Here is a 12614-nt window from a genome sequence, read left to right as displayed (position 1 = left end):
TGGTACTCGGGAGGCGGCGAGGATTCGTGGGGTACTATGTTTTTAAATATAATAATGAATAATGTGATGACGCAGTGGGTCAAAGAAGAGACACGGTTTCGAGGTGAGGACACACCAGCAAGGTTAGATTTACTGTTCACCAAAGAACCCGATGTAATAGAATCATTGGAATATCTCTGTCCTTTGGGAAAAAGTGATCACGTGGTCATTGAGTTCCAGATGTTAATAGGAAACGTCGAGCCAAGAGACGAGCTTCATAGACAGGGAAGATACAACTTTGGCAACGCAAATTTTACAGGATTGAGAAACTTTTTTGAAAATGCGGATTGGAGAAAATTCAGAGAAACAAGAGAGATACAGAGGAAGTGGGATATCTTTCTAGACCTCTATAATTTGGGAGTGGAAAAATTTGTACCAAGAGTAAGAGGGAAAGAAAACAGGAAAAAGGAGTGGTTTAATAGAAGGTGTATGATAGCCAAAAAAGAGAGATAAGGCGTGGAACAATTGGAGAAAGAGAGGTAACGACAGAACAAAGGAAGAATATAAAAGAACAAGAAACGAATACACAAGAATACGTAGGAAAGAAGAAAGGAATTTTGAAAAAGGTATAATTGACAAATGCAAGGATGAACCCAAACTGTTTTATAGATTTGTTAATGGCAAACTGAAACAAAAGGAAGGAATCACCAAGCTGAAAGTAGATGGAGAGGTCTTTAAGGATGCGGCAATGCAAGCAGAAATAATGAACAAACGTTTCCAGTCAGTTTTCACTAAAGAAAAGGAGCTTGTGGAAGGGGAGGGAGTGATTAGAAATGTTCCGGTGATGAAAGATATAAAAGTGGAGGTTCAGGAAGTGTATAAATTACTGGAAACTCAAGATGTAAGGAAAGCCCCAGGACCTGATGGAATTTCTAATTGGGTACTGAAGGAATGCAGAGAACAACTGGCGGATAAAATTCACAGCTTAATTGTATGCTCACTGGAAGAGGGGAAAGTGCCAAAAGAATGGAAGAGGGCAAATGTGGTACCAATTTACAAGGGAGGAAACAGGGAAGAACCCCTGAATTATAGACCAGTGTCTCTAACCAGCATGGTCGCAAAATTGTGTGAGAGAATCCTGAAAGACAAATGGATAAAATATCTGGAAGAGATGAATATTTTGGCTGAATGTCAGTTTGGATTCAGAAGTGGAAGGTCATGTGTTTCAAACTTGTTGAGCTTTTACTCAAGAGCGATTGATGTGGTACAGGAGAGAGATGGTTTGGGTGGATTGTGTGTACTTAGACTTAGAGAAGGCCTTTGACAAGGTTCCTCATAAGAGACTAATGTGGAAACTAGAATATATAGGAGGACTAAAGGGGAAACTTCTGGAATGGATGAGAGACTTTTTGAGAGACAGACAAATGAGGACACTAATAAAGGAAAAGATGTCTGGATGGAGGGAAGTAACAAGTGGAGTCCCTCAAGGCTCAGTGTTGGCGCCAGTAATGTTCCTGATTTACGTAAATGATATGGTAGATGGAGTGAACAGTTATGCGAGTCTGTTTGCTGATGATGTAAAGATCTTGAGGAAGATAGAGGTTGAGGAGGATTGTAAAATACTGCAGGAGGATTTGGATAGGATACACAATTGGAGCCGGACGTGGGAAATGAAATTTAATGTAAAGAAATGTAAAATATTGGAAATGGGTAAAAGTACCAGGAGACCATCACTGAATTATTTTTTGGGTAATGAATTAATCACAAAAAGGAGAGAAGAGAAAGATTTGGGAGTGCTGGTCCAAGATAGTTTGTCACCAGAAAAGCACATTAACAAGATAGTTGGAGAGACTTATAAGCTCTTGACTAACATAAGAGTAGCATTTCATTATATGGATGAGGAAATGATGAAAAAATTGATAGTGGCCATGATCCGCCCCAGGTTAGAATATGCAGCGGTAGTGTGGTCCCCACACAAAAAAAAGATATAAACAAGATTGAGAGAATACAAAGAACAGCAACCAAGATGGTCCCCAGTCTGACAGACCTGTCATACAGAGAGAGGCTGGAAAAACTGGATTTGCCTTCTTTAGAGGAAAGGAGAAAGAGGGGAGATATGATTGCGGTGTTCAGGACTATGGTGGGAGTAGATAAAATTGACAAAGAAGATCTGTTTGTATGGGATAAGAGAGCAACAAGAGGACATGGAATGAAACTGAAAAAGTCAAGCTGCTTGAAGGATATCAAGAAATATAGCTTTCCTTACAGAAGTATAGACTTATGGAATAGCCTGGACAAAGAGATCGTCCAGTCTAAAAACTTAAACGAGTTTAAAGTTAAATTCGACTTATTGAGAAACAGCGACGGAAACCCACGAGCATAGTACATTCCGTGTATATCACAATTAGGTATATTCTTAAATATTTGGAACGACTTAGACAAAGAGGTGGTGCATGAGAAAAACATTCATGTGTGTAAAGGTAGACTTGATAAATGTGGATATGGAGACAGGACAACACGAGCATTGCTCAATTCCTGTATACTACAAATAGGTAAATACAAATAGGTAAATACACACACACACACAAAAACACACACACACACCACACACACACACACACCACACACACACACACACACACACACACACACACACACACACACACAGTCGTCTTCACCACCAAAACTCAATTCAAGAAAGAGTAATTCTGACCAACTCACTAGTAAATCTTAAACTTTTTTTTTATTTACTGTCTACCTATCTATCTATAGCCCAAAGCCCTAATGCCGCAAAGGGTGGCCACAGACAAAACGCCTCCAAGTCGCTCTGTCACCCACCATTTGACTGCCCTCCCCCCCCCAACTCACTCCTCCCTCCCTCATTTACCATCAATTAAATACTCAGTCATAATTTATGAAAGAAAAAAAAATCGGCTCACTTCGAAAAACTTCATAGACGATCCCCCTTGCAGCGTGCCATACTCCACCTCAGTCTGACTGGCCAAATCGTCCACAGAGTTGATGGGGGTGACCAGCCTCTCGACGGTGAGGAAGGCAGCCAGGCTGGCAGTGTACGAAGAGATTATGATTAGCGTGAAGAACCACCACGCACTTCCCACAAGACGACCAGACAGCGATCTGCAAGGTGAGTAGGGGTGGAAGTGATATTCTGAGGGAGTAAAAGGTGTGGAGAGAGCTGTGAGGGAAGGAAAGTATGAAAAAGATGAATGAATGACATGAACTCCCCATGACACAACCGGACAACAAAGTGGAAGGACAGTAGTGGTGGATGCACTACTCTGTGAGGGTAAGGGTACTGTACATTTACACTGAGGTCGGAACAGAATGTATTCAGACACAAACTGTTTGATCGAGTAGCTCAGGATAAACCTGTATTACATTTCGTTTCATTGGCCATGTTCTACATAAACTGTTTCTTATTGTCACACGCAATGTAGCTGCCACTGAGAAACGGACTGGCCAGAAAGCAAACAAGTAAAATTAACTTCTTTTTTTTTTAATACCAGCCTACATGATCAGTCTGCATCGGCGGAGGTTGATTTTGGCCTCTGTGAATGTACTCTATAAGGTGTGAAGGAATCTATGAGGGAAGGAAAGTGTGTTAGAAAGTAGTATGGTTGTTGATGATGGATGATGATTAACGTAAACTGTAATGACCGAACTGTACAACAAATTAATCACTGGTCTGGCTGAGATTTGATCTCGGGCCCATGCACTTGATATGCGCGCATGCTACCACTGAGACAAAGAGAGGATCCCCGCTTTGCCTCTAAGCAATGAGGGCTTTAATGGACCCTATTACATCACTCTTTTCTCCTCTTGGTGATTAATTTGGTTAGTTTCGAACACACAGTAGCGTTGCATTGGAGGCCACCACTGGGGATGCTGCGGACCACACGAAACAGCTCATCCCCGGGATGTAAGGTCTAGGACGCTGTCAGCTAACCATCATCATCATTGCCTTCCAAGCCTCGCCTCACATCCCAAACCGTTGCCACCCAATGTACTGACACTTAACAAATGTATCACACTGTCCTGGCTGAGATTCAATCTCAGGCTCTCGCACTTGATAAGCATGCACGTTACCACTGAGACAAAGAGAGGATCCCCGTTTTGCCTCTAAGCAATGCAGGTTTTTATACACCCCATTACAGAACCATCATGCATTCCCCACAACACGGCACGAGAGTGATCTTGAAGGTGAGCAGTGGTGGAGGTGATATTCTGCGAAAGGGAGAGTTTTGGAGAGGATCTGTGAGAAAGTGATGGTGTCAGAGAGGTCATTTAAGCAAGAGATCATCTATAATACATTCTTGCCATCTACAGACAGTTTTATTAAACTAAGGCGAGATTTTTCGAAGTAAAGAGATATGAGAATAAAATTTCCTTAACCCCTTTTCCACAAGAGGTCCCGCCTAAACTGCACATATCATTTGGTGTCAAAGAATATAAAAGCCACCATATTGGAGGGCTAACCCCTTCACGACGGTGGCCTCTTACATTTTACCACTGCTACCATCATAAGAATGTATTAGGTTGTCGAGAGATTACTAGACCTGCAAGATTGAGATACAGGCCTCATTATCCTCTTCACAGGCAGAGGTGCGTCCTATTCCCGAGGTCTAGGTAGCGTACTTGGCTTCGCAGCACCTTCTGAACGATTTATTCTGCATACTCTTGTTAATCTTGTACAAGTACGTTATGTGGTGCTACCTACTTCTGCCTTCATCTTTATCATTCCGTTTCTGTGTCTGCCCTCCTCTCCTCCTATATCTCCCATCTTTCCTGTCACTTTTTATTACTCTTCTTTCCTTTTCAGGTGGCTTTACATTGAGTAACAAGCCAAATAGTTTCCTGTAAGCCAGGAAACCATTTACAACGCTGGGTGGTAACCATATAACCAACCCACACGTGTTCCCTACGTGTCAGCAAGTCGGCTGGCGTAGGTCTGGTGCCCCTCCCCGTAACATAACTAACTCAAAGACAAACGGCCACCCCTTACAGGATTATTATCTGGTTATAGATAGATAGACAGACGTGATGGGTGCAAAGTATGTCGATACTAAAATTACAGCAGTGGCAAACAAGAGCAGGGTAAAGTGATACGTACAGGATATCTCGCTATGGGAGAGGTGCTGAGAATGATACCGGAGGAGTGAAGAATATGCGTCCTAATTTGAAGTAATTTATTGACAGCGTAAATGAAATACCAAAAAACAAATGACTGACTGAATAGGTTGAATCTGTTTCCATTTTCTAACTCTTTCAGTCTGAGAGGTTCTTAGTGAGGTGCCGAGAATCATGCAGTGTTGACCCTTTCATTGCAATGACGTGGTGGAAGTCCAAGCTGTTATTATAAAAGTTAAAAATGGATTTCTAGTACTGGACAAGTTAATGGAAGCTACATCTAAACTCCTTCAATTCGAAAACCTCTCGAGCTGAATATTATTGCTTGGAGATAAAAAAAAAAAAAAGTTATCGGGATAACCTAAAGCGTAGAAATTATCTGAGATAAAAAATATATTGTCATAGGTATCTAATCATCCTTAGGCACCAAACTACGAATTTTGTACTTTAGCCCGGCTACCAACAGCAGAGAGAGAGAGAGGGGGGGGGGGCACTGAATAAAACACACACACACACACACACACACACACACACACACAGTCAATCCCATCCAGCCATACATTCTCCCTTTCTGTCTGTCTGTCCAATACTCAAACATGGAATCATCAGTTATTATAAATATTAAAGCTGAACCATCTCCATATAAATAAAATAAAAAAATCATATGGCACACTACTACACTCAACATCAGAAGTCCTGTCACCTCGCCTGCTTTTCTCTCCACGGGGTTATAATCAGTCCAGCGAATCAACAGCAACCGACACAGGTGTCTTGGTATGGCACTACATCAGAGTCGGGTGTTACAGATTCACCACACGATTGTCAAAGATCATGGAGACAGGGACAGGAGATGTGACAGGACTTTTGATGGTGACTGTACATAAGGCTTGTACGGTTGATATGCAGGTTTTTAAATGTTTATAATTATCAAAATGACTATCTATAAATATTAACGTCGGACCATGTAGGAAAACACTGGCCATAAACTCTATAATTATGGTGTATGTAATACTGCAAGCGTGCACAGAAATCCTTCCTGTGTTGCATGAATTTCTCAAGGTGAACCACAGACCATGACACTGAATGTGTCTGTGTGTATCTTTGTTCCTTAAATTTTTTGGATTCTTTAGATCTGCAATTATTAAGTCTTATTATTATCATTTAACTTTGACAACCGAGAAATAACTGTAATATCTTCATGGTCTGTGTATCAGCACAAATAATTCTCACATGTTCAAGCCAGCATTCCGTGATCCTTAAACACCTGTAATCATGGAGCAAGGCTTTCCATTAATATATACAACAGACCTCCTAGGGTAAAAAAATATACGGTTCTTACCTGTATGGTGTATGTATGTAGGTAACTGTAGCTCACCTAGGAAAAAAATACGGTACTTATCCGTATGGTCTATGTGTGTATGTACTGTACCTGTAGCTCACCTTGGGCAGATATCGACCCCTTGTTGCATGAACGCCCCCAGGGTGAACCACAGACTGTTGCAGATGCTGAAGTCGTTGCTGACACTTGACTTGCCGTACATCTCTACCACCTGCGAGAGAAAGGAGGGTAGGAAATTGCTACGTGCTAATAATAATAAAAATAATAATAATAGTGGTAGTAGTAGTAGCAGTAGTATAATAATTATTATTATTATTGTCATCAGTAGCGTCCTTGAACGTATATTAATCACGTCTCTCTCTCTCTCTCTCTCTCTCATACTATAAAGTATGCTTGCACCCAGTCGGCTTGCGCGGGCCGATTACACTTGGTTCACAGACTACACACACGTCGAAAGCCACTCCAACACTACAATACACTTACAATAAATTCTCACCCTGCATACAATCTCTACTTGGTAGAGATACATTGGCTGTATCGTCCCCACTTCGGTTGGGATAGGCTGGTCCTGCAGTGGACACTCAAACGGCTGATATGATATATATATATATATATATATATATATATATATATATATATATATATATATATACTGTACAGTATATGTACTGTATATATGCCGTATAATATATAAGTACATAATATATAATATATATGTATAATATATATATCATCATCATCATCATCTAATCCTGTGTTATCCCATGAGGAGCGTAAGAGCCCGGGGCTAGGCAATTTAGTACTGATATTTAAGATGAGCAACAAGCCTTCCGATCAGCGAAGTTAAGCAACGTTGGGTCTGGTTAGTACTTGGATGGGTGACCGCCTGGGAACACCAGATGCTGTTGGCATAACGTTCTCCCTACGTGTCAAGTGGGGTTGGTGGAGGATTAGTGCCCCTCCCTGTAAAACAATTAACTCTAAGCCCTTGGCCACCCCGTCTGGGATACATGGCGTCTGGCAATGAATGAATGAATGAAAAACAAGCCTCACTCATTCCTGTGTAGCATTATGTGAGCAATAAGCCCCAACCACCCCTTGGATATTAACCTGCACAGGCTCAATCCGATTGGAGCGCCCTAATTACCCACTAAACCGCCAGGTACCATAATTTTGTTATATGATTACCACCCAGCGTAGGAAATGGTTTCATGGTGTACACGAAACCATTTGGCTTGTCACTCAGTGAAGAGCCACCCGTAGACAAAAGGAAGATTGAAGAATGAAGGAAAGGGAGGTAGCCGAGACAGGACGACACACTCCCCATTTACTCATCCATTCAAACACATTCATTCGCATCTTAGCCCCAAAGGGGAGAACGGACAGATCCTCACTGCACCACACCGCACAAGGGTCAACTGCAATCAGTGACATCCGCAGAAGGGCCCGACAGCAGAACTGGTTTACCCCTGCCACATCATAACAGACCCATCCCCTTACCCGCACCTGACCTGACTCTATCAGATATATATATATATATATATATATATATATATATATATATATATATATATATATATATTTATCAGAATGTCATTTAAGATATATATATATATATATATATATATATATATATATATATATATATATATATATATATATATATATTTATCAGAATGTCATTTAAGAGTATCATAAATATTCGGCTAAAAATAGGAACAATATTATGACCGCGACTATGCATCAAAATTTTCGCAAGCCTGATAAGATACCGCGACTATACATCAAAGTTTTTGCATGCCTTATATGATACCTTAGGGTATAATTTGAATCAAACCTACAATAAGGTCGTTTAAATATTTCAGAACGGGATCTAATCATATTCACAATTTTAGCAGACATACCTACGTAACTGCAAGACCAGAAAAATTGTTGTTGAAAACTGTGTAATATTTGAAGATGTATGACAGAACAAAGTACCCTAAAGGAGCAAAGGAAAATTTAAATTATCATGGTTACTAATTGTATTTAAAAACTGTGAACGGTAATCACTAAGTGAATAATACTATGCCATTACTTAACAGAAAAAAGCAGAAACCACTAAAGCCAAAAACAAAACAAAACTGCACTCACTTGGGTAGAAAATCATCAAGGTACAATTCCGTCCAGAGATCTACACTGAACAAGGTTCGAAACTGAGCTAGTGAACAGGCCACACACATACTGGAACAATGAAGCACTATCATGAACACTGGACATCGAACACGGACCCTATGAAACCACGAAACATTATTGGCAAGACTAGTTTTAGGATTATGCATCTTAATTAATATACAGTACTTTAACCGTGTAATGTATCCCCATGATCCCAAACGTACCAATAATTTGAAATTCTCTGTGAGAGGGCATTTTTTGCACAGTGAGTGATTTCTTAGCAGTAACGAAGTACACAGTGTAAAATATTCTCAGATCAGTAACTTTTCACTGTGTTCCAAAGCTGATTCGGAACACCCTGCTGAAGCATGCCAAAGACCATGCCTGATAGGTAAGACAAGCGAACCTGTATACAACATTTTAACATGACTGGTTCACATGCAGTCTTCAGTACCTAGCATTCTGAAAATGTCGATCAAAAACAGTCCCAAAATTAATACTAGGGAAGCTGTTTCTTAAGATATTTTCGGCTACCGTAAATAATTTACAGCTTATCTTGCCATAACGTGTTGCACTTTCAATCTGCAAGCGTCACACATAGCTTTCATTAACTCCTACTGGACTCTTGTAACAACATAACTGCCTGTTAGCTGATAGAATAAGCTACAAGTGATTACGATGACACATTATTCAATTCTTGCGACAACCAGACGATTTTATTCAGCTTAGGGGAGCCTTGCTAGTAACAGTGCTATTACGGATTGGTATATCTAACTCATCCAGGTCGAAAAGTCTGTCCCGATGTAATTAAAAGAAAATGGTAACAGGTAAACGGCAAATATCACTGGGCTGATGACATATTTTGTATGTTATTCTCGCAACTTCAGTCCAGACGATTTTATTCAAGTTTGACGAAATCATCTATAGTGATGGGGTTAGAAAAAGCCCCCTGTGCCCTTTTAAAACTTGATTTTCCTCCTAATGCAGAATAAAGTCGCCTGAGAGGAGCAAGAACAAAATTAATCAATACGTAATCTGAGAAGTGGTTAAGATGCGAAAAAATAATGGCACTGGAATCTGAAGGGCGCATCAACCAACAGCCAGCCTTTGTTTTCCATGTGACAGCAGGTCGACCACTTAGTATACTGAATATACAGTATATTTGCTGACGAAGTTTCCTACGTGTCTGTCGATTTTAAACTCATAAAAAAAAGTTTTATTGGCAGTGATGCGGTGATGTGAAGCGTTTGTGTGTGTGTGTGTGTGTGTGTGTGTGTGTGTGTGTGTGTGTGTCTGTATAAACTTGACAGCCCGTCCACTGAGGCTCAGCAGTTCTTTTTAGACAGCAGTTACTTCCCTAATCACATTAAACATCACCTCACCAGCACATTCTCCTAACTACCTCACCTTCCACTCGCTGGGGCTGAATCTGCTGACGAGGAACAGGACGATGGAAACCCCGAGGTAGGCGAAGACGATGCAGGTCCAAATCTCGTGGGAGAGTGGCGACATGAAGCTGAACACTCCGGGTTTCTCCTTGGCGGGTTTCTTGATCATGATGGAGATGCCTTGGGTCATGAAGGGCTTGGTGAAGTCGATTACCTGTTCCCTCGAAGATGTGATGGTTAGTGGCGCGATCGCTATGTCCGCCTCCTGTTGCCCAGAGATAATGTATGAGTTTGGAAGTATGCTGGAGCCTTTATAAACGAAGCAAAGTGGAGAAAACAAAAATATTAATCATCATCATCATAACAGTTATGTATCGTGATGCTGACAATTCTCTGTGATGCCGATAATTAATAATGATAACTGATACACAAACCGTTCTGCGTTTTGCTCCACTATACCCCCCCACACACACACGCCAACCCCCTTTACCGAAATACAGACATACAAAGACCCCCAACACTTTCCAGTCACCATCCTCCCCTTTTACACACACACACACACACACACACACACACACACACACACACACACACACACAAACAGGTCATTCACTTTCACACACAACCCCTCCTCTTCCCACGACACACATTGATATCTGTTTATTTGCTACAGACTATATATCTCATTAAGTCCACGGAACCGCTTATATTACAATACAATAGCGGCTGCCATTAACGAATATACTCGTACAGTAAAGGAGGAACTTATCTTTCTCAATGCTCAGCTCTTCAGCCAGTCATGTCCCTCCTTATACAGGCTGTGATTTCATTCATAAATTACGTGTCCTTACTATGGTTAAGTTACCAAAAATCTCCAAACGCAAAATTTTGACATACGTTCCACCTGGTAAACTGTACCATATGTAGTGTGGATTTAGATCAATTCTAGATTAACTCCATCAGTTCGAAGAAGTTAGACATCCTCCTCATCCTTATACTTCAGTTTCTAGTTGAAAAGCAAAGTTGCAGTGGTGGAATTAAGTTAATCTCCTCTTTTTAGTATTACTGTTTATCCACCTCATCCGCTCATTATTATTATTATTATTATTATTATTGCTGCTACTACTACTACGACCACCACTATTATCATTATTTTTATTAGTGATCCTCCTTTTCCTCCTTTTCCCCCTCTTATCTTTCCTATCCCCTCTTGTTATCGCCTGTCACGAGCTGGCGCGATCCTATATTTAAATAGACTCGTGACACTGAACTTTGGTGGGAAACCGCGAATTCTAGTGGAATCCCAGTATGTATCACTCAGTCAACCGCCACGTATTCACCCGATCGGGAGTGTTTTCAGAACAATTTTTCACTGTTTCATAAGTGATCATCTTTGTGCGCGACATTAGCACCTCCGCTGAGTGATTTATTGTGGGTGTGTATCACTCACACTAAATTCGTTGGCCGTTAGCAAGCACGGCCGGCACTCGCCCCTCTCTCACATTTTGAAGTCAGTCAGGATTTGAGTGTCGTGGAAGCAGGTTCGATTGGGCCCAGTGTGGAGCAGTGCCGCCGTTGTCCAGCGAGTTCTAAATTCCCACCTAGTGTGAACCGGCGAGAGGTTAAGCATGTGCAGCGTCCTTATTCAGCAACAATGCCCAGTCCATTTCGCTTAGCCCACTCTCTGACCAGTATTTTTCTTTCGTTTTTCCTAGGTTTAAGAGTTTAACTTTTGAGTGAATGAGTGATTGTGTTCTCCTTATTTTGAATTCATTTTGGAACATGTAACGTAAATTTATCTCATTGTAATCAATAAATTTACGGTTGCTTTTCTCTTGAGCTTAATGTAATGTAAACTCGTGTTTTATTTCTCCACATTAAGCTTATTTTAGTTATAGCTCCTAGTTTGCATAAACGCTTTGCATTATTCATAACTGGTATTTAGGCCAGTCCTTTTTATTAACTTAAATCCGTTGTGCAACCAGGAGTTAATGCACCAGCAAGAACCTGTTTATCATTAATAGCATTAATTAGTGATTGTAAGGGGTGAAGTCACTTTCTCCAGAGGCTAACAGTACCAATAAATAGCACGTGTGAGTAATTAGTCTCTGCTGTGTACTGTTGAGAAAGTTTATAAATTCTCGTCCTTAGAGAATCGGCGAAGTAAGCCACATAAAGTAATCATTGCTTGATTTTCACAAGTCAATTCTTTGTCCTTGTTCTCAGGCAACATTTTAAAGTATCAAGTATTATTGAATATTATTCTTTAATATTGCATATTTCTTCAAAAACCCCGTGACATCTGGCGACCTCATTCCAGGATATTAACTCCTACCTCTAAAGTTATTTACGAGACAATACTCACTCACTCATACTTAGGTGTTTATCATTAACCCGCTCCATCCCAATGTTTTTGGACCTTTTTTTTTTTTTTTTTTGGCTCAAACATCCGCTTTTGGTGAGAAACATCGAAAATTCATAGAGAAATCACTCACCTGAGGTTTAAAATACCGGATTTTGGTACGAGTACTTCCTTACCTGACTGGGTTTTCTAACAGGCTGGCACCAAAGAAAACGAGTTCTATGGGAGGGTAACTATTTTATCC

The 12614-nt window shown here is 40.6% G+C and overlaps 1 protein-coding gene across 1 annotated transcript in view; it reads right to left on the bottom strand.

Annotated features, from left to right (window-relative positions):
• The window catches only part of LOC145396489 (glutamate receptor 1-like), a 584166-nt gene that overhangs the window by 7957 nt on the left and 563595 nt on the right, over positions 1-12614 (bottom strand). Inside the window, exons 14-16 of the mRNA XM_080269888.1 lie at positions 10028-10273; positions 6568-6677; positions 2919-3117 (exon numbers count right to left, since the gene is read on the bottom strand). Coding sequence (XP_080126014.1) covers positions 2919-3117; positions 6568-6677; positions 10028-10273 — 555 coding nt within the window. The remainder of the gene's footprint in view (positions 1-2918; positions 3118-6567; positions 6678-10027; positions 10274-12614) is intronic.

The sequence above is a fragment of the Coenobita brevimanus genome, chromosome 1, assembly GCF_032717465.1.
Source record: "Coenobita brevimanus isolate Jiangsu-jjx chromosome 1, ASM3271746v2, whole genome shotgun sequence".
In the NCBI taxonomy this organism is placed as follows: domain Eukaryota; kingdom Metazoa; phylum Arthropoda; class Malacostraca; order Decapoda; family Coenobitidae; genus Coenobita; species Coenobita brevimanus.
This window is presented reverse-complemented; position numbering and strand designations above follow the sequence as displayed.